Below are 21,177 nucleotides of genomic sequence, written 5' to 3'. Positions count from 1 at the left end.
CCCTCCGCTCCGCCGTTCAGCCTGGATACGAGCAGAACATCATGCACGATCTCACCTCTGCTTCCGTTTTCGGCCCTGACAACACAAGACACGTCGTGCTCGCCGCTACCAGAGTGGTCGACCTCAAAGTTGAAGCCATCATTGTTGATCGAGACGTAACCCACCTTCTCTCGGGCTCAGCACTTGTAGCAGGACAAAAGACAAGCACAACCATCCCCGCGGACAAAGTGACCTTGGCTGTTGGCGCAGAATATGGCTTTCCCAGTCGTATCTCACCTGCGGCCGTATCTAAGGAGGATGTGGTCCGAGACTTTAAGCGGATGCAGCAGGACATTGCTGCGGCACGAGAAATTCTCGTAATCGGAGGGGGATCGACCGGCGTCGAGTTTGTCGGTGAAGTGCTAGACGTTCACCCCAAGAAAGCAATAACGCTGCTCACTCGCGGTCCTGGTTTAATCACCAATGGGCATGATGCATTTGGGTCTGTATCGAAAAGCCTTCTCTCCCAGCTCGAAGCCAAGGGGGTGAGGGTTTTGCTCAACGACTCGCTCTCGCTCGACGGCATTCCTGAAGGCCCCGTTGGCAGAATGGAGACCTTCACGACCAAGAAAGGCGAGACTATCTCCGCAGACTACGTCATGCTGTGCAGCGGCAACAAACCGAACACGAAGTGGATCGCCTCGATCGATGCCAACCTCGTCGACCCTCAAACGAAGCTTATCAAAGTAAACACGACCTTCGGAGTCGACGCCCCCGGCTGGGGGGCCTACTACGCGTTGGGAGATGCCGCCGCCACGCCTGGCCCCAAAACCTCGTACGTCGCCCAAAAGCACGGTCCCGCGGTCGCACACAACATCGCTGTCACCATCAAAGGCGAGACCGATCAGAGCAAACTCAAGAAAGCGGTCGCCCCACCGGGGAAAATGATTGTGGTTCCGCTTGGCAAGAGCGGAGGAGCGAGTTACTTGATGTTCTTCAGCGCAGGCGGGTGGCTGACGAGCCTTCTGAAGGGAAAGGGCTTGCTCACCGACATGTTCCAGGGCTGGTTCAAAGCCTAGATACCACGCACCCCTTTTCTGTGCAGGGTGCGAACATACATCCGAGTTCCCGCAGCAGTTCGCACATTTGACCTGTGCAGTTCCATCATGTTCGCGTTTAACAATTGACTTGCTTAGACGATAAAATTCCAGCTCTAGCCTCTCTTTGCCGGTTGGTTAGCATACCGATGATGAGCGAATGCTCAAAGTAGCCAGCGTGCGTACGGCCGTTCAAAGCGGGGCTCGAACTTTCAATCAGCAAAGTGCTGTCTCCATCCCAGACATGCTGGCAAACCAACAGAGTGCCTGCTTAATACGAGGACGAAAGAACACGTAACATCTCTGTGTACAAGCAATGCAGAAGAGTGGAACTCGAAGTGGGGAGTAACTGATCTCGACAATGCAACGGCTTCCAAAGTTCGACCAGTCTGCTTGAAAGACATATATTTCCCGAATTCTGAGTTCTTGTTGCCACTTTTCGGATTTCATCCTTGCCGATCAGCTCAATTAGCTTTCCACTAGATTCAGACTGACATCACCAGCGACCGCAAGGCCCGTTTCGAACCAGGACGGCGCTATCGTCGACTGGAATTGAAATTGGGACTAAGTCGAGCAGGTGAGCCGAAGAAAGTGAGCAAAGCCTTGGCTCGGCAAGCTTTGAGATCACTTTAACCAGGTCGGGGGAGGCATCAGAGTTGCAAACGACGTGAGTTGCGATCGACAATTGGATGCGAACTCGCGGTACTGTTGGCGGCCAATTGCTCCGGAATTCTAAACAAGTCCCGGATAGGGAAGATCCTGATGGTGTACCTACTGTTCTCAAAGAGATTCTGAAGATGCATCTCACCGGTGTTTCAAGTTCTTCTACAATATGGACAAACCAATGCCAAAGGTGATAGGTAAGAGAGCGGTCACAGCCGGCAAGCGTTGCAGCGATGACGAAAGGTAAAAAGTGGCGTGCGCAGACGGTGCAGAAACAGGTGAGTATCTCGGTGGAAAGAAAATCCCAGAAGAATGCCATGCGCTACTCGGTTCATTGAAATGCATAAATGTCGGAATATACTGATAGCGAGCGCAATTAGTGCGTTCTTTTCTGTTTGATCTTGAACACACAAATACAACCAATTCTGGAAGCAGTCCGCTTGGAAATGATTACAATACGCCTAAAAATTTTGTACTCAAGGTTTTTTGCAGAGACGATCGTCCGCCAATTTTTTCCTGGAACCAAGTGTATGCCTGACGCAGGTTCCGTCCCCTCCACCCCTCGTATCAATTTGACGTCTCCTCAACTGTTTGCCCCTAACTAGAGCAAGACTCAAGCCAGGGGAACAACATGGCTGCCGAGCTACCACGCCATGCAGACTCGGACGTCTTGGTCTTTTTCCTCACCAGCAAGCTTTCTCAGGAAGAGAGGCAAGACGTCGTTGGTCTGATCGAGGGGGAGGAGTTCAAAGACCGGGTCCTGACAGTTGATTGGCCATACGAGCGGTCTGGAACGCAAGAGGATATAGACCGTCTTGCACGACAAGCAGACGTCGAAGAAAAGCCGTTCGGAGCCTTGACGGTCGTGTACATTGACGACGAGTCGCCTCGCGACAAGAAGGTTATCATGACCGACTTTGAAGACGGCAGAATTCGATGCCAAAGGCGTCTGTTGGCAACGTATGCAGCTGGCACTGCTATCGCTTGCAATCTTTGCTGCATGGCACTGGAAGATGCAGTTGAGGAAGACTAGCTTACTCTGTCAAGAAAGCCTTCCGGACGTCGAAAGAAGCTCAAGCCGTTCAAGTATGTCACTCGTTTCAGAAACAACATTTGAACCAGATGTGATCAACTCGCAGCATTTCCATGCGTCCCGACTGAGCGTTACTCGATGCATTGATGAGAGAGAATGGTTTGATTACGGCTCTGCCTATGGTGAGACCTGAGAGCTCGATGAGGCTACCTGCCCGCCGGAAAGGGGGCCGGGAGAGCGCAAGGGCGAGCAAAAAGACAAAGGAGGGAGTACAGTGAAGGAAAGGATGAGCGCTAGGCGGTGAATAGCCTAGCGACGATGAGTTTGTATGGCAATTTTCGTTTTGCTGCCAGACAGCTCTTGCTCCAACTTGCTCTGATACGGTCTCCCTGACGTCCAGAGAAGTTGCGAGAAACAAACTTGACGAGGGTTTCGGATCTGAGCTGTGTCTTACTGCCAGGCCTGCTCAGGGCTCTAAGTGCCCAAACAAGCAGGTGTCAACCTTGTTTTGACAGAAGCGGAGACACAAGGGTAGAGGCAGTCGTCGTGAGTAGCGGAGGGATCTACGCTTCGGCTTCTCTCGGCAAAAGGTCAAATGTTGACGGATGAAAGCAAATCGTTTTAGCGATATGCATCGTCAAGCCTGGGCCTTAGCCTAATCCGTGGCATTAGCAGACATGAACGGCGCGGCTTCATGCTGAAACTGGAGCTCTGATCAAGACAGCCAAGGTACCATTGCATCGATTTGCTCCGGACGTGCTTAGGTCCGGGCAAGGAAACGTTGCTGCGGCTGGGAAAATAGCAAAAGCGCAACCGCTCGCCGGGCTGCAATGGCGTACCGTGTTGGGGGAAAGCCGCAAGATGAGCTGCAAAAGCAAGATCATGTCTTGATACGGCATCGAATTGTCGATGAAGAAACCGGCGAGAGTGCTGCCAAAGCCGAATTGTGGGTACTTTGAAAACCGCTGGATTAGGGAAGGACTGGAAGAACATAAGAACAAGCGAGCTGCGGGGTTGCCGCCTCGGAACAGAGGATTCTTTGCAGGGAAGGCAAAATCGCCTTTCGTCGTTCGAATCCAAGCGGACCCGAGGGCAATCGAGCAGTGTCCTGTCCAAAGCTGCACTCGAAATTCAAGTCGCCGTAGGTTGCAAGAGCAAGGACCGATTTTTAGTCTGGCGCGGCCGCAACGCCTGTGAATGCGACGCATCTGAAACATAGCGTAGAGCCTGTGTGTTATCGGGTGCACGTTCGTGCCTAGCCACTTGGGCCGTCACGGCTGTGCAAGGGGAAACTTTTTGCTGTCTTGGACCCAATATGTACTGTATAGTGTTCGAGAGGATGGCTTGCATGGTAACCACGGCGGCGTGCGACTCGACTGCAAGCTGACGGCGCCTACGGTTTCAAGTGACCGCGATTGCGACCGATCTAAATACCAACGCTCCCAACGGAACAACGAGAGCAGTGGAAAGACCGAGTCTGTCGTTGTCGTCTCTACATCATCACCCACGGTTGCAGTATGACTCCGGACACATCTCGAGAATACAGCGAGTTGCAGTTGCTCACATCACTCAGACGCCTTGCTCTGGCAGCACCCGATGCGCCCGTCGTCTACCTCCAGGAGCCCCAAGCGCGCGGTCCAGGCGAGTCGAGTGACTTTGTAAGGGTGACATACGGGCAGGCCAATCGCATCGTCGATCATCTCGCTCTCACTTGGCAACAGCGCTTATCGGAGCAGTATGGAATCGACTGGAATCATGAGGGGGTCCCGGTGACGATTACATTGCTGACTCTGCCCACGCAGCATACCTTCTTCCATCTGTTTGCACTGTGGGCCATTGGAGTCACCGTTCAATACGTCAACCATGACTTAGGCCTCGACACCCTCGATGCGCTAATACATGGCGCACGCTCTGATCTCATCATCCACGCCGGCTTGGACGACAAGGTAAAGGCATGGCTAGAGACCATCTCTTCGGCACACCACATGCCTCTCCTTGAGCTCAGTGCCCAAGAGACCGCCTTACACCTCGCTCATCTTGCAATCAAGAGCCAGCCATTCCCAATTTCCCGCCCAAGTAGGCCAGCATTCGATCTGTATACGCGCATTCCGGACCCATCCATCATCTCGCACACGTCTGCTTCTACAGGCGAGCCCAAGCTGATTGCCTATAGCACACGATACTGGTGTTACGACATTGCTCGCCATGCCACCGAGGTGCTCGCCCAAGATCAACAGCAGCCGACCGCTCCTCGTCCGCGTCTTTTGCTTGCAAGGCCCTTCTACAACACCTATGTCGGCTTTATCGTCCTGCACCTCATATCCGCACGCCCACTTGCGCTTATGTACCCGCTCAAGGGCGTGACACCTTCGGTGACAGAGGTGCTCATGGCTTTACAGCAGTCAAAAGCAGCCGAGATCGCCACCAACGTCGAGCAAGCTCGTCAGATGATCATCCAAGCGCGAGACAATCCCGACAAGGGCTGGCTTGACACCCTGCGAGCATTGGACCAATTTGCCATCAGTGGCTCTGGTGTCGACGCCCACCTGTCCTCGCTGGTGGAGCAGTTCTCGATTCGAGCGCTCAACATCTTTGGCGTCTCTGAAGTCGGAGGCATGCTGGTAGGCCCGGGTCCCCCCATCGCACCCCTGCACATTCTATTTGCCAACCCGACCCAGCATCATCACCTTTTCCTACCGCTGGATGAGCGTCATGTCCAGTTATGGTCCCTTGCTTCAGCTTGGCCTCGTCTTGCCCACGTGCTCGCGTACGAGCCACGCCTCAAGCCAGGTCAATCGCTGCCAAGTGTGGTCCACGCCCAACCTTATCCAGGCCCAGGTTCGCATCACGGCGAGCCTGCAGTGAACTGGGCCGATTCGTTCCGTGTGGCTGCTTCTCCGACGCCAGCCCATGGCAAGCCGGCTGCTCCAGGCTACATCCACCTAGGGCGAGATGCCGACATTCTGCGTCACTCAAACACGGCTCGAACCCATGCGATCGAAGTCGAGGCATCTCTATTGCAGCACCTGCGCCAGCGTCTAGGTTTTGATAAGGTGTCCGACGTACAGCTCTTTGGTACCAACATGCCCGGAACTGCAGCTGTTATCCAGCTTGGACGCTCTGCATCCGAGAAGGACAACAGGACAGACCACATCGACCAAGCAATACTGGATGCCATTCAGCAGACCGCAAAGCAGCTTTCTCTCCCCGCATATTCGTACCCCAAGTCGCTCGCCTTTGTCCAAGTGATTCGAGACGCGGCGCACGCCCCGCTGACGTTGCTGACCACACACAAAGGCAACTTGCGAAGGAACCTCAACGCGCGCAACTTCTCCTCTTGGCTCGAGGCATTGCCGTGGCATGCTCATGATTCCGACCGCAGCATCCCATGACCTTGCTAAGCATTAGCTGCGCTTTTTTCACGCTGTCCTCTCATGTCTCAGGATTCGCCCAAGGAAGTGAATCCACCCAGGTTTTTATATTTGTTTTATCAGTAGTTTGCCGCGGTAAGCGGCGGAATGGAGCGGACGTCGGATTTTGGCAATCGGCGGCTGGCAAAGATCGGCGTTGTTTTGATAGGTTTTGTTGCCGGCAGTAGGCACTTGGTTGGAGGTCCAGCTGCCACTGTTCTGATGTGCCAGAGGCTCCCACCTGAAGCGACCTGGTTACAACAAGAGCGTAAGAGCTCCACGTCACGAGAATGGCAGGCCACTTTCAAAGGTCGCAACCCTCAGCCGCCAGACTTGTACACACCATCCGTTGTCAACATTACACTGGCTACCAAGATGCCTGCCCTCATGTCAGCGCAGAGGTGCAGTCATATGTGCTGCTCTGGGTGACGTTGACGTTAGCCGCGAGCATTGCAGCGCTGTATCGTGGACGGCCCAGTCGGCCCAGTCAGTGCTTCTCTACAGTTGTCGCACGAGCAACCCTACCCTGGTCTACAGCGCAGAACCTTGTCAGCCAAAAAGATGCATACTAAGCACATCACTATTTGCCACAAAGAAAGAGAGAAAGAGTTTAGAGACCCTTTTTTTATCCCTACTTTTCTTCCCTTTTTGTTTGTGTTGGAAAGCGAACGAGCTAGGCTGAGCGAACGGCAGCACTAAATTGACAGTGCCCTAGCGTAGAAGACTGCTGGACGCCTCCAGTCGAATGGTCTGTGCGTGCATACAGTATACCTGAGCAGCACCCCTTTCACGCCTGCTCGCCACCACAGTGACTTGCCAGCCTCAGCCACATCAGACGGACACACTTTGCCCATTTTGTACATATAGGCCCAACAAGACCGGAATTTGCTCCATCACCACACCTCCAACACCGAAAGGTCGACCAGGGAATCAGTACAATGCTTCCAGATTCGATCGACACCAAATTCGGCTTTGCTCTGGCCCCGCTCCAGCTTGATGCAGCGCGTCGGCACACTGCATACCTTGGCAGCAAACATGCTGGAAGCAGTCGCGAAGACTTGGAGTATCTCAGGCCAGTATACTTGGGCGGAGGTTACTCGCCTCAAGCCTGGGACCGCACGCTCCATCTCGTACCAGCTGCCACACCCCGCAGCTCCTACTCTCAGCCTCTGGCGGGTGGAGAGCCTGGACAGGAGCTTCCTGCTGGCACCTATGAGCGATTGGCCCACGAGCCCAAATCGGCAGAGCAGATGCCTTTCTTTCAAGACCGAGTGCCGCCGCGACCGGGCCCTTTCCGGATCGGCGACGCTTCTGCATCGTCCACATCGACCACGTCACTGCCGACGTTGGTGTGGGAGCGTCTGGTGCCGCACAATCGCTCCAAGAGACACGATGCCAAAGTCATTGTGGGCGCGCACGGACTCGGTTTCTGCAAAGAGACGTTCGTTCCTCTCCTTGATCGCCTCGTTGAGGCGCAACAGGACGACCATGGCATCGCTGAGGTCTGGCTCGTGGATGCTCTGGGACACGGCATGACAGCAATCTACAATGCCTCGACAATCCGAGCTGTTGATCCGCAGCAGCTTTTGTCCTCCCAGCATCGCATCGTAGACTCGAACGACTATGCCCGTGACCTTCTTCAATTCTACACCTGCTACCTTCCCGCCGCGCTCGACACAGCCAGCCGGGGTGGATCCATCCCCCTGATCCTTCCCTTCTCTGCACCCAAACTGCCCGCACGTCAACTTGTCGGGATTGGACATTCCTTTGGTGCGACGTCTCTGCTGCAGCTGTGTGTGCATCTGCCGGACGTGTTTGAATCCCTCTGTGTCGTCGAGCCGATCCTGGTTCGCGAACCGTTGGTGGAAAAGGCGACCCGTGTCCCACTCGCCAGATTCACGCTCATGAAGCCCGACGAATGGCCGAGCCGCGCTGCTGCCAGCGATTCATTTGACAAGGACCGCATGCTTTCCGCTTGGGATGCGCGCGTGCGCTCGGCGTTTGTCGCTGGCGCCCTCTTCCCCATCGATGCGACATCGCCCACGCGTGGCCACCGCACCGACCAAGGCAGCGTACAACGCTGTTGTGATCGCGTCGCCGAAGCGCTCTGCATCCGTGGCAATCGTCCTGGCATCCAGCTCGCCACACACACCCTTGGTTATGTTCCTCCTGCAGTGAAGGTGCTTTACATTTCATGCGCCAAGCCGCTCCTTCTTCCTCTCGAAGAGGTCCAGACCACTGCAAAGCGCAATATTCCCAATCTCGTCTTTGAGACTCTCAACGGAAGCCACAGCTTACCCCTCGAATCACCCGATGCGATCGCCGACTCGATACGTTCGACTCTTCTCTCGCAACCTTCTTCTGGGAGCGCCGCCTTTGTCAGCAAGCTCTGACTGAGCATCATATTTGCACTGGATCCAAAGGTTCGATCCGCTCTGACATCAACAATGTCGAGTCGACTGGCAACTCTGCGCTCTACACACTAATCGAACAAGCCATCTCTTTCTCCATTGAGCCCTGGAATCAAGTTCTCGTCCGAAATCTCACGAGAAGGACCCCTGCACGAATTTCGTGCAACGACGGCGGAAAGTGGGAGCCACCCAAGCCACCCAAGTGGCTCGAAGACCTCGGTTACCGATTTGACGGGGAAAAAATGGATAACGAGCTGCATTCCAAGCTGAACAACTTCTTTACTCTTCCCGACGATCCAGAGAAGGTCCGAATCGATGGGCCTTTTCGCTCGAAGCGGCGTTGAAGTACTCGGGTGGAAGCCTGGTAAGCTCGGCAAACTACAAGTGCCTGCGCACCCTGCGAATTGTACAACTCGAACCAGCCGACAAGGCTGCCTATTACCTCCGGAGATGTAGCCTCAAGCAAAGCTACGAGACGCAGCTCGAGAACGAGTATTGCGATAGCGGTCTGCAGGTGATCATAAAACTTGCCAGCATTGAGCTGACTCCAGAAAAGCCAAGCCATGCCAGTTGAAGCTAGCAAGTGGGTGGCATGAAGAACGAGCACATCGTCGCTGCTTCAATTCTTTACTACGATGTTGGCAATTGCACTGCAAGCCCAAGTCGTGCAGCCGATTGTAATAGTCCATGATAGCTTCAGTGATGTCAAACGGAGGAACGTTGGAAGATTGAACCTCTTCTTGTAGTCCATACGAGTTCAGTCTGATATCGTGTGTCTCCAGGGCTAGCACTCCTGTGCAATGCTCGTGGTGAGTTGCTTTGAGCCGTTGAGGCTCATCGACAAAACTACGATTGAAAAGGCGAAGCGACTACCATTGACTCCGTCAATCATGCGCGTCTCCCACATGACTTCTCTCGTCTTATCATCCTTCAGCCCCAGTACGGTCTTGATTTCAATGTCGTAAAGATGGTTGTCCTTCTGGAAGTCGTTCCGGAGTCCGTGAAGCCAGTGGTTGAAGGCACCCTCAATGGCCAGAGCTAGATAACCAGGAGCAGGGAAGATGATGCGACCCTGAATTTGATGGTCCTTGAACCATGGAAGCTTGCTGAGGCGCAAGGAATTCCTCCAGCGAGGAATTGTGTCGATCGAGGTTTCGAACGGATAGCCGAGAAGGTTGTGACGGTATTTGCGCAGGCGGTGACTACGCACCGAGCGAGTCTCAAGCCAGTAAGCCTCGTGATCCCATTGATAGCCGGGAAGCTCAGTAAGACGTGAGGCTTGCACGTTCGCGGAGATCTGCACCTGGGGTCGATCTGCGGCAGGCTCGGCACCTAAATTGTGAGGAACAAGTCAAATGGTATTCGCCGCACTGGTGAGGTCGCCTATCTGAGCACCTTTACCTCAAAGCGAGCCTGGAGTGGTGAGCAGCGCTCCATCTTCGTGGACAACGCGAGACAATGATGCGAAATAGGGCAGGGAGGCATTCTTAACATCCATCACCTGCTTGCACGGTCCCTTGAGAGCAGGATGGGGCCCAACTCTACCAAAAAGTCAACGTCAAGTTTCTTCCCTCGTCAAGCAAGGAGCCGATCAGAGCGGGCTCGAATTCGACGCACGACACCATGTTCGTGACCCAGTACGAGGGACCCATTGTCTTTCAATGGGCCTTCCGTGCGCTCACATTGGAGACAATGGACGTGGTTGTTGGCGCACAAGCCGTGATGTTGTGGTGCTCCAGCGAATTCAGCTAACCCGACGCCACGGGAAACATGTGGTGGGAGTGAAAAGCTTATGCAACTTGAAGCATACGCGCAAAAGGTCTCATTTTAGCTATAATTTCGCCATGCTTGACACCAGGTAGATGTGCCGAGAGTGCGAAAAGTACTCCTTGTCTGGGCATCAATTCGGTACTGTGCTATATTCATTTTTTGACCAGAATAAGTTGGTATATTTTGGGCTACCTCAGACGGTCTTGTGTTCGTTTTTTTATGCTCCCGCAGGAAAGTCTGTGCGGGCTCTTTAACGCTATTTTACACTTCCTTGCATATCACCGCTGTGATATCACTGTTCTCGATATGCTGGACACGAGTAGCAGACGATTGTCGCCTATCGACTGTGCATTTCAGAGTGACACCGTTCAAGTCGACAGAGCAGGCGTTTCGCTGGCAACGAGAACCGAACATCCCAGTGGATACTCAACTCGACCAAGAAGCTTCGCTTTGTCACGGTGCGATTGTGTGTTGGTGCTCTTCCGATCTGGTATCTCGTAGGCTGTAGGCCGTCTTACGTCTTCAGTTAAACTGGTGTCGGAAAGAGGCTTCCGTTGCATGTCCTACGCGAGCGCAGCCACTCACGATGAGTGCTCTGACGTGCAGTACGTCTCCGAAACCTTGGAACTGATGCGGATTGCGCTTCAAACTCCGACCCGCTAGAAATTTCGAATACGATTGTAGAACATCATGTACTGGATGGACTCAGCAGTTTCAGTCCAAGCAGTTTCAGTCCAATCGACAAGTGCGAGAGGGAGCATGTCGCTGTGGAATATAGTCAACCCTTGCTGTTATTGAGTGTCCGAACAAACACACGTGCAATGTCGTGCAGAGCTGAAATCCTCCAACCCGTTGTGCACGATGACAGAGAACCCGCCACACGCTCTGCGAGAGCCTGCCAAGGTTGTATGTAAAATCCGTCTATGTCCGCGCTGTCTGCGACTACCACATCCATATCTACTCTCTTTCCGTCGACATTGAAGCGTCTGACGTGGTTTTCAATTGCAATGATTCGGTACTATACTAAATTGGATGAGCTAACCCGCCTGCTTATTCTTCCTGGTCTGCCGTTTTCTCTTGGCTGCAAGCAAGGGCTTTGTCCGATGTTTTTTGAGCATCAAACATGAAAGAATTGCAGCACCGGAGACGCCGGCAAGCGTAATCCAAACCAGCCGGAAAGCCCTATCAAAACCTTGGAGGATGATGGCCTGCTCCGGTGGCGAAAACTTGGCTAGCTGCTGCGCCGGCCTGATCAACACCTGTTCCAGTTGCGATGCTACTGCCTGGAAACTATCGTGGCTTGTCACTCCGTTGGGAACCTGCGCCTCGAGTTGCATCTGGATTGAGGAAAAATCGACGAAGGATCGCAACAGGGCCGAGGTGACAGCTACACCAATGGTGCCTCCCATCATGCGTTGAAAGTTGATCAAGCCCATCGCCGATGCAAGATCATTGCTATGAACACTGATCTGACCAACAATGGCCAACAGAGGCTGAATGGCCCCACATCCCGCTCCTGAATAGCCAAGCCACAAGCACGAATATCATGTTAGCAAAACGTTTTCCTACATACAGTCATGAAGCGAGCCAAAAATGCTTTCGATAAACTCACCCAGAATGACCTGGAATCCGAATTCATTGACGACATTAGCTGTCCTTAGTCCCAAGAGCCCAGTACCCAAGGTGAGCAAAGATGTTCCGAGAACAAGAAGCGGTCGTGTGTGTCCGGAGAGCTTGCAAATCAGAGTGAAAGCGAAGGACAAGACACCGGTACTAGCCAGAGGCAGGATCATTATACCACTGTGTAGGGGCGACTCTTGCCTGACGAGCTGATATGCTTGGGGCAGGTAGACGGCCACGCTGAGGAAGACGAATCCGGGAGCGCAGAACGCGATCAGATTGAGCGCCATGAGCGTTCGATTGGCATAGAATTGATTTGGTACCACCGGATGCTTGACCTTGGACTCGATCCAGGGTAAGAAGGCGAGCAAGACAGGTCCGAGCACCAAAAGCGATACCACTTCGGGAGACCTCCATCTTGCATACAGGTTCCTACTACCCAGCTCAATACCCGTGAGCAGCATGACGGTGGAGAGAATGATCAAGAGGCTTCCTGCCCAGTCGACATGAGAAAGTCTGGCAAGATGCGACAGTCCATGAGTGTCGACAATTGTACGCGGCTCGCGGAACGCAACCAGAAGCAGGATGAAGCCGACGATGCCGATAGGGATGTTGATTAGAAAAATCCACCTCCAACCGAGACCACTCTGGTGCGCTGCGTTGCTTGACTGAGTGAGGACGCCACCAACCACGGGACCCAGTACGGCAGCTGTGCTGAAAATCAACGAGATGATTGATGACAAGAGCGGCACTTTTTCTGCTGGAACAATCGACATGATGACAGTCACCACGAGTGTATAAATTGCCGAGGCACCGATACCTTGAAAAGCTCGGAAAATAATGCTAAAGAAAGGCGAGGACCAATGGTTGAGACTGGGATAAGCAAACTGGAGCACTGGCAAGCTTTGCTGCAAACAAATAGAGGCGGTAGCGTAGCTTACAGCTGTTGGATCGTCTGAGCTGCTGCACACGCAGCTGAAAAGACAACGAAAATGATGGTACCCACCAAGAGAATGGGTTTCCTCCCATAGATATCGGAAAGCTTGGACCAAGGTGGGATAAAGGAAGCATACGTGAGAGTGAAGGCACTGACGATCCAGCTGCTTCTATCGTAGCTATGAAATCCGCTCGAGATGGCGATCAGACTTGTTGATATGATGGTGGTATCGATCGCGGCAAGAAAGAGGAGCAATGACAGACCGCACAGCGTCAAGATGAGCTCTCTTCCATAAAGATGGCCCAGACTGGCTACGTCGTTGTCGCCAGTCTCCGAGTTATGCAACGAGTCATATCTCGCTTGAGCCGGTCGTAGTACCGGCAGCTTTTCTGAGACCGATTCATTTTTGCTATGTTCCACTTGGGGCGGATGGGAGCTTTGAATCGTGATCGAGTCGCTCATTGTGCTGTCGAGGCGCTGCGATAGTAGATAAATCTGGTCGAGGCGCTGAAAGTGGAGTCCCTGTCTCTTCAGGGAAAGCCATGCTGGATCCGGTCAATTCACAGCCTTGATATGGGATACATGTCCGAGAAAACTACAGACAGTGATTAATTCGACACCAGACCAAACACTATCAGAAACTGACTATGTGATGGCGTGGGCATCCTCTTCCTGCAGTCACACACTGCTAGCAATTCGCCATCTGCTCCGCTCGCCTCCTCTCTGCCTTGCGGGTTTCGCTCTGATTGTGGCAGTTGGGTTCAGGAGCGGCTCAGCAGCTGATCCGACCAGGTGCTCCCTGTTCCGCGTTCCAGTTTCCGATCCCCATGTCGCGTGAGTGTGTGTCTGTGTCTGTGTTGCCATGGTAAACAGACTTACTTTTGGACTGTCAGCTGGCAAAATGAAATCCTCGGATTCTCGGAATCGGATTTCGGACAATTTTTGCATATTTAGCACCTCATCCTTTGCGGTATGCGATCCCTTGCGTCGTGTTCATGCGTACAGCCACCGAACCCTTCGGTCGAAAGAACCTGCCCAAATGGGTTGGGTCCTTTGTCTGCATCGGAACTCGGAGAGGGACCGTTTGGGATCAATGAGTCGTTTCTGGGTTTGATCTAGCATTCTTTTTGTCGTTGTTATGCCATGGCGATTTTCATCATCATGGCCACTAGCGTCTGTAGCCGACTCCCGAGGCCCGAGAGTCCCACTAGGTACTTCATGCAACTTAGCCTTTGCTCTGACATATCCGTTGCATCTTTGCATGAGCATGTGCTTTCCATGGCGAGCGACTTCAAGCTGGCGGGAAGCTGTCAGCAGTAGCTTTTGTTTTGCTCCAGTTATCGAGACTGTTTGACGCATACGTTTGCGTTCAGCACAGAGGATTGTCAACACTCCTCACTCCTGCAGCACAAACGCTCCGACGTCTTGTCTTGCACCCCCTTGATTGTCTGATGCGGTACCGAGTATATAGTCTACGATAATGCCTGCCATGGCCAGCCAAAGTCCCCTACAATCCCTGCCTGTTACACCCGCTCCCCTATTTGTTTAGACCTCCCCTTCTCAGGCCAGTATCCGCTTTCTTTAGTCACGGAGAATGCCGTCTTTGCCAGCTTTTCTTGTTATTCAAGGCTGCGATTGGATCCGCCGGGCCTGGACAACTGAAGAGTTGCTCTATTCGCCCTATGGATACCAACCGGTCCTGTCCGCCCCCCTTCTCTTCACCATTCTCTACGCCATCTCAGCTTGTTGGCATTTTGGCCAAAACATCATCTATCGCCAGTGGTGGCTTCTCGTCCTCACCTTTGGATGCCTCTTTGAGGCTGCTGGCAATGCATGTCGTATCTATGGACACTACAAGCCTTTCAACTCAGATGTGTACACGGCCATGCAAGTCATCCTCGTCATTACTCCGGCGCTTTTCGCTGCAATCGATTTCGCCATATTAGGCAGGCTCTCAACCATCTTTCCAGCACGCTACTCGCTTGTCAACCCAAAATGGATCGTACCTTTCTTTGTTGTTCTCGACGTTTCGTCGATTGCCATCCAGGGTGGCGGTTCCGGTGTTGCTGCTGGCGCCCAGTCGGAACGCGGGGACACAACTACGGGAGGCAACATTGTCGTCGTCGGCCTTGCACTTCAGCTTGTTGGATACATCCTGTTCAACCTGTTGCTTCTCGTTTTTGTGCGACGTTGTTGCAAGGATCCTCCCTCGCCGGACCTGTGGAACAAGCGCACAAAAGCCTTTATTGCCGCCACCGCTCTTTCCAGCGCGTTCATCTTTGTTCGAAGTCTCTTTCGTCTGATCGAGATGTGCGTGGGCTGGGAAGGCATCATCGCGCGAACCGAATGGACATTCTTTACTTTCGACGCTGCCATGGTCACCAGCGCCGTCTACATCTTGAACTTGTACAATCCTGCTGCCTACTTGCCCAGCAACTTTTCGTGGAAGAGAAGCCGAAGCAATCCGCACGACTTCAGTAAAGATTTGAACCTGTCAGACAAGCCCCATCCTCTTCCTTCCCCCAGCCAATCCTCGGCAAACTCCCTGGAGGCTGGCCAAGAGTCGACTCCCGGGGCTTTTTAGGGCTCACGTTGAGCTGCAATTTTCCCCGACTTGTTCACAAAATGTTTTTATGACACTGTACCATACCCTTTGCGCTGCTTGCCAGCACCTGCTACCCAACAGATATCCGTACTCATCTCTTCTGTCTTTGCTATCGTGGCTCATATGTTTATTATACGACGTAACATCCACGAAGCAGCAAAGACGCCATACCTGATCTCATGCTAGAGGTCATTCGATGCATGCTAGAGGTCATTCGATGCTAGTGAACAAACATCTTTCATGCCTCCTCAGTATGTGAGCAAGGGCTGCGAAACGAGAATAACGATGCATTACGAAGACTCTTTCTTGTTCTTTGAGGCAACATCAAGAAGTCTCACGTGCAAATCTTCTGGCTCAACTTACAGCACACTTTCAGGAGCTCCATGGTTGCGATCGTGTGGCTTGGATGTGGAAGCTCCGACGTTGAAGCCACAGAGACCCGCCCTTGGGCAACTAGCATTCGGAAGACCAACATTGCTAGTCCAGCGACAGAGCTTTGAAGTCTGTGGTGATCACTTGTTGGTCTTGAAGGTGGTATGTCAGGCGGCACAGGTCGTCCGAGATTCTCTTGATCGTGAAATTGAACACAGTCCAACCCTTATATGCGTGGTTTCTTCCACCTACGCTGTCGTAGATAATCAAGGTCAGTCCTCTCAAGTTGAGTTGACGCTGCATCAAACCAAGTTTGAGTTCGTCGTTGCTGATTGGCAAGATACCGATAGTTTCCACCAGGTATTCCACCGCGGCTGGAGTGAAAATCCCTCGTGGTAGACAAGTGAACACTTTATTTTCCGGTGTGCTTGAGATTAGAATATCCATGAGATCGTTTATGGTGAAGTTATCGTCGGACTTTCCCGTTTGCACAGACTGAGATGAAGCTGAGAGGAGGCCTTCGCCGTGCGATTCGGATTCCTGAGTTGCTTGCATTGTGCCAGAGTTGCAACGCGCAGGTGCGATTCTTTATACAAGAGATGACGGTTATGCAGAGAAAGAGCGGAGAGCGGAGAGATGAAGATACGGACAATATATAACGGCCAAGAGACAAGAAATGAGCGACGAGTCGGCCACGTCTCAATTAGAACTGCAGATTGGATCGGAGATGAAAAGCCAGCAAGAAATTCAATCCCAAAGGGCGAGCAAAAAGACATAAGCAGGTAGTACAGGGAGGGAAAATCGAGCGCCAGGCGGTGACTAGCCTAGCGACGATGAGAGAGATGATGGAGGAAGAGAAGGAAACATAGATACATGGCTTAGGCATATGAAGAGGTGGGAGGCGAGCATCGCTCGCCCAGATGCCCTCTCCCTGTCGCACGAGAGGCACTCTTAGCAGATATGCTCACCAAGTACATCGTGCGCTTCTTTAGCTACAACACGCTTCGTAGCTATCGACACATGGACACATAGCACATCGTCGTTGGCTTTACAAGATGGGATGCATTTCTGATAAACAAGGTGCAATGAGTAGTGCCCCACTTTTCGACGGACGGCGATGCAAACGCACGTCTCGTCCCGAGCGGCTCTACATCGCATCGTTCGACAGGTCTCACTTCAAGAAAGAACAAGAAGTAACCGCAAACAGCAGCAATTTTTTTTGGTAACGTTTGGCCTTACACGCGGTCAGAAACACGTAGAGACAATGGCCGTGGGGGAGAACCTAATGCTGTGTCGTGGCATCTTGAAGGGGATAAGTTGTACAAACGAAGGCTGTGTCGGCGTAGTTCAAATGGATGATTGCATCGGCGGAGGGATACACTCGCTTCGCACAACTTCTACAGGTCAGAGAGCGCAATAGCAGTCAGTTCGGTCCTGTTCGGCTTACTTCGAGTCGAGAAAGGTTTGCAGAAGTGCAAGAAGCAGAAGAATTCGGTCTTGACGGTCATTCAACAGAGGGTGGATGAAGGAGCAGAGAGACAGACTTGCCAAGGTGTCTTGTGGCAAGCCGAGCCAGCCGACAAGGACCGTAATGCATCTCTGAACGTTGATCGCAACGACACTCGGTGTGCTCTGTGGCTGCAAGGCACGGACTATGCGGTCAACTTCTCAAAAGAACACGACAAAGATATCGCCTATGAGTTGGCAAACTGGACAAGGAGCACGCGACGGAGTACGCCGGAACGACGAACAGCCCTCGTCTTCGTTGCGAGAAGATGTCGTGCGCGTGATTGACTCGGGCTGTTGTCCTTTAGCCTGGTAGCTGCATTGTTGTGACCTCAGTGTTGCCAGATAATGAGGCTGAACGCAAAGCAGCAGCAGAAGTCTGCGGGGGCGCAAGCAAGCGGATCTAAGCCTTCCGACGTCTTGACGTGCGGAAAAGCGGCTAAAAGTCTTGGCAAAGGAATCTCAAAAGCGGCCTAAAAGCTAGTCAGCGCCAACAGCGCAGACCGCGCAACGCGAAACACATACGGTAAGCGAGTTCGGAGTTTGTCCAGATCGTTGCAGCCTACAGTATCCCGCTCGCTTGTTTGGGCTTTACACCTTCCTAACCTGGTATTGCAAGTACACGGGTGCAAATCCGCACCACGACACAGTTGTGTTCATGCGCTCGAGTTCTGCGATGCCACCCTTCAAGGCATGAAGCTTGGTTGCGCCCTGTTTCTCGGATGGCGCGGACGTCAAGACCCACTGGCAACGATTCTTCTTCGAGCGCTTTGGATCCCTCACCCGCTTTGGCGCGATGTCGAGCAGATTTGACTTCCATTCGTCTAGCACCTCGGACCCAACGACGTTCTGAGTCAGACCGCGAATTCTGCTTTCGGCGACGACCCCATCGAGCGGTGCGCTAGCCCGCTCGCAAGGGTGCCAAGGCCTCGGCTATTCGAAAGAAAACGTGGTAATCCCTATGTTCCAGGAAAAGCTCGCCTAAACAGGTCAAGTCGTTGCCCATCCACGCACGACATCAAACATATTGACAGGGTCTTCCTCTTGCGCTCATGCGAACCCACGTTACATTCGCCGAATCGGTGACCTTGACAACACCGACACTGCAGTTTCGTTCACGGCTGATTGACTTCCGTTGTTGACTTCGCTTCCTCGCACTACCCTGCCCCATTTGGAACTGCTATTAGCTAGCTTCTGTGAACAGAATGTCTCGACGTTGTGCGTGTAAATTGTTTGCCCTTCTGCTCGTCACCTAGCGACCATCTTTGGCTCCCGGTCTCGCTTAGGAGGTAAGCAACCTTAGCGTCGTTGTTCTGCTCTAGTCACACGGACCTGTCCTCTCCGATGATAGGGTTGGTGACAGCGCACGCTACTCTGTTACCACACCACTGGGAAGATCGTGCATGTTGTTGTGTAGCATTCACCGCAAGTCCAATCTTAACTCAATCGCGTGATGGACTTCGTTGCACAGCAATTGCTCAACACTCGCGCATCCCCACAATCATCCCCGTTACCGTCACCTGTCGTATCGATGCAACCTTCTCTGCGACACAAGCCACACCGCCTGCTAAAGTGCGCTCGATAAGGCTTCGCTCTGTCGAGATCGGTGCGTTGACGGAAGCCGCACCTCCGAGCGATTTAGATCGCTCCGGCACGAAGCCTTCCGTCTTTGTGCTTTTACAGCATACTTACAGCCTGTCTGGTTGCTGGGAAAGACTGGCTCAGTATGTAGAACGACACCTAGAATGGTATCTCGTTGTTGTCAAACGACACTCTTCGCGCATCGACAGTGATGTGCGTGCTGACCAGCAGGTGTCGAAGAATCCGAGAACAGACTTCGCTTCAGCAAGGGTCATTCAGCTCAGTGCTTGGTTGAGATGTATCTTGCTCACCTTCTTCGCTCACAGTGAGGGACGTAGTCGAGCAAGTTCATTCTGTTCTGAAAGGTATAAGAAGACCCGCTCGAAGCAGTTCTGTCGTCGATTCTCCACAACCAGTCCAACATACCCTTCCATCCGCCCTTCACCAGACTATCTATTCTTGTTTCTAAGATGCGCTTCACTACGCTTATCCTCTACGTCGGAGCCGCGCTTGCGATCGCAGCACCAGCTGTCCTGGCCGCTCCTTCCGAAGTCAAGATGTGCGGAAGTCACGAAATCGCCCCTGCCGAGGTGGAACAAGCAATCGGAAACAGGATCGCTGCAGCTCGCCTGAGCAGCGGCAACCAGAGGAGCGCAGCCGCCAGTGCTGCTGCCGTGTCAGCGAACATTCCCGTGTACTATCACTTGATCACGGATGGCACAAATGGCAGGATCTCTTCGAGTGCCATCAGCAACCAGATCTCGATCCTGAACGACAACTACGCCGGCACTGGATTGACCTTCTATCTTGCTAGCACTGACACTACGACCAACTCTGATTGGTTCAACAACGTCAATCAAGGAACGTCGCAGGAACGCGCCATGAAGTCTGCTCTTCGAAAAGGCGGCTCAAACGCACTCAACGTTTACACAGTGAGCTTCGGTTCCTCAGGACTGCTGGGTTACGCGACGTTCCCTTGGAGCTATCGTTCCAACCCTTCGAACGATGGCATCGTATTGGACTGGCAGACGTACCCTGGAGGTCCGATCACCAACTACCAGGCTGGCAAGACGCTGGTGCACGAAGTTGGTCACTGGGCTGGCCTGTACCATGTCTTCCAAGGCGGCTGCACCGGCAGCGGTGACTACGTTGATGACACACCGCCTCAATCTACCGTGACTCGTGGGTGCCCCGCGAGCCAGGATTCTTGCGCCGGCGGCGGCGTCGACAGCATCCACTCGCACATGGACTACAGTTATGAGTCGTGCAGAACGCTCTTTACCAATGGACAGATCGCGCGGATCGGTGCTGCCATGGACTCCTACCGAGTTTGAGCAAGTAAGGAGGCAGGAATAAGGAAAAGTATGGTGTTCCGATCGTGGAAAGAGACAAAGCTTCTCCCATCATGGGGCGGGCCACATTGCGAATTTCATTAGTCCCATGCACGACTGCTCCGACTGTGAACAATTGATTGCCTCTGTCCGAGCCGCATGGTACTGTAGAAGGCTATGTCGTTTGAATTTGGTTTGTTCATGCATTAATCTGATGGAGTTTGGGCCGCTACTTGGCCAGATGAACCAATGGATCGACGCATCCTCAAGCTACGGACGCCCTCTTTTGATAGAATCTCGTCCCAGGATGGCTTGTCTTCTACGACGACAAAACCACGGGCGAGGTAAAAGGGAATACCGAGGTTGTTGCCTTTTTGCACAGCGACGTACTGCTCGGAAGCACCTGCGGCAACTTGCTGGGTAGTGAGCAACTCGAGAATGGCACTTCCAAAACCCTTGCCCCGAAGATGCGGGTCTGCGTAGAGCACGTAGAGCTCACCCGTGGTTGGACTGGACAAGCCACCGCCTCCGACGGCTGCAATATGGCCTTGAACGTCCTCGACGACCATGTAGCCTGACCAATGAGGCATTGCAGACGCAATCTCTGACCTGATGCGATCGGGCGTATAGTATTTGGCGATGACGGCCTCTATCACTTGGCTGCTGAGCAGGTTCGAGTAGGTGAAACGCCAGCTTGCGCTGCAGATGCGAGAAATAGCCTCGACGTCGGCCTCGGTGGCCATTCTTGCTTGCACCATTTTCGAGAGGAGTCCCTTAACGGATGCGCTGGACGAGGCAACCTCAAGGCCGGGCTCTGAGTACTGGATGGTTGAGGTAAGAAGGCTAAGTCGGAACATTGGCA

General features: G+C 53.1%; 7 protein-coding genes across 7 annotated transcripts; 5 read left to right on the top strand and 2 right to left on the bottom strand.

Moving 5' to 3' along the window:
- Positions 1 to 41: 41 nt before the first annotated feature.
- Positions 42 to 1,058, top strand: EX895_002262 (uncharacterized protein; the record flags this gene model as incomplete). Its single annotated transcript, XM_029882861.1, has 1 exon — positions 42 to 1,058. The coding sequence occupies one exon, from the start codon at positions 42 to 44 to the stop codon at positions 1,056 to 1,058; it is 1,017 nt and encodes a 338-aa protein (XP_029741006.1).
- A 3,231-nt stretch (positions 1,059 to 4,289) lies between these two features.
- Positions 4,290 to 6,164, top strand: EX895_002261 (uncharacterized protein; the record flags this gene model as incomplete). The annotated part of the gene is made up of 1 exon (XM_029882860.1): positions 4,290 to 6,164. The coding sequence occupies one exon, from the start codon at positions 4,290 to 4,292 to the stop codon at positions 6,162 to 6,164; it is 1,875 nt and encodes a 624-aa protein (XP_029741005.1).
- Positions 6,165 to 7,120: 956 nt separating this feature from the next.
- Positions 7,121 to 8,575, top strand: EX895_002260 (uncharacterized protein; the record flags this gene model as incomplete). Its single annotated transcript, XM_029882859.1, has 1 exon — positions 7,121 to 8,575. The coding sequence occupies one exon, from the start codon at positions 7,121 to 7,123 to the stop codon at positions 8,573 to 8,575; it is 1,455 nt and encodes a 484-aa protein (XP_029741004.1).
- Positions 8,576 to 9,377: 802 nt separating this feature from the next.
- Positions 9,378 to 12,759, bottom strand: EX895_002259 (uncharacterized protein; the record flags this gene model as incomplete). The annotated part of the gene is made up of 3 exons (XM_029882858.1): positions 9,378 to 9,925; positions 11,487 to 11,879; positions 11,976 to 12,759. 3 exons carry the CDS (start codon positions 12,757 to 12,759, stop codon positions 9,378 to 9,380), a joined length of 1,725 nt encoding a protein of 574 aa, XP_029741003.1.
- A 2,046-nt stretch (positions 12,760 to 14,805) lies between these two features.
- Positions 14,806 to 15,504, top strand: EX895_002258 (uncharacterized protein; the record flags this gene model as incomplete). Its single annotated transcript, XM_029882857.1, has 1 exon — positions 14,806 to 15,504. One exon carries the CDS (start codon positions 14,806 to 14,808, stop codon positions 15,502 to 15,504), a length of 699 nt encoding a protein of 232 aa, XP_029741002.1.
- A 3,950-nt stretch (positions 15,505 to 19,454) lies between these two features.
- Positions 19,455 to 20,318, top strand: EX895_002257 (uncharacterized protein; the record flags this gene model as incomplete). The annotated part of the gene is made up of 1 exon (XM_029882856.1): positions 19,455 to 20,318. One exon carries the CDS (start codon positions 19,455 to 19,457, stop codon positions 20,316 to 20,318), a length of 864 nt encoding a protein of 287 aa, XP_029741001.1.
- Positions 20,319 to 20,521: 203 nt separating this feature from the next.
- Positions 20,522 to 21,172, bottom strand: EX895_002256 (uncharacterized protein; the record flags this gene model as incomplete). Its single annotated transcript, XM_029882855.1, has 1 exon — positions 20,522 to 21,172. One exon carries the CDS (start codon positions 21,170 to 21,172, stop codon positions 20,522 to 20,524), a length of 651 nt encoding a protein of 216 aa, XP_029741000.1.
- Positions 21,173 to 21,177: the final 5 nt, after the last annotated feature.

This window comes from Sporisorium graminicola, chromosome SGRAM_13 (assembly GCF_005498985.1).
Source record: "Sporisorium graminicola strain CBS 10092 chromosome SGRAM_13, whole genome shotgun sequence".
NCBI lineage: Eukaryota > Fungi > Basidiomycota > Ustilaginomycetes > Ustilaginales > Ustilaginaceae > Sporisorium > Sporisorium graminicola.
This window is presented reverse-complemented; position numbering and strand designations above follow the sequence as displayed.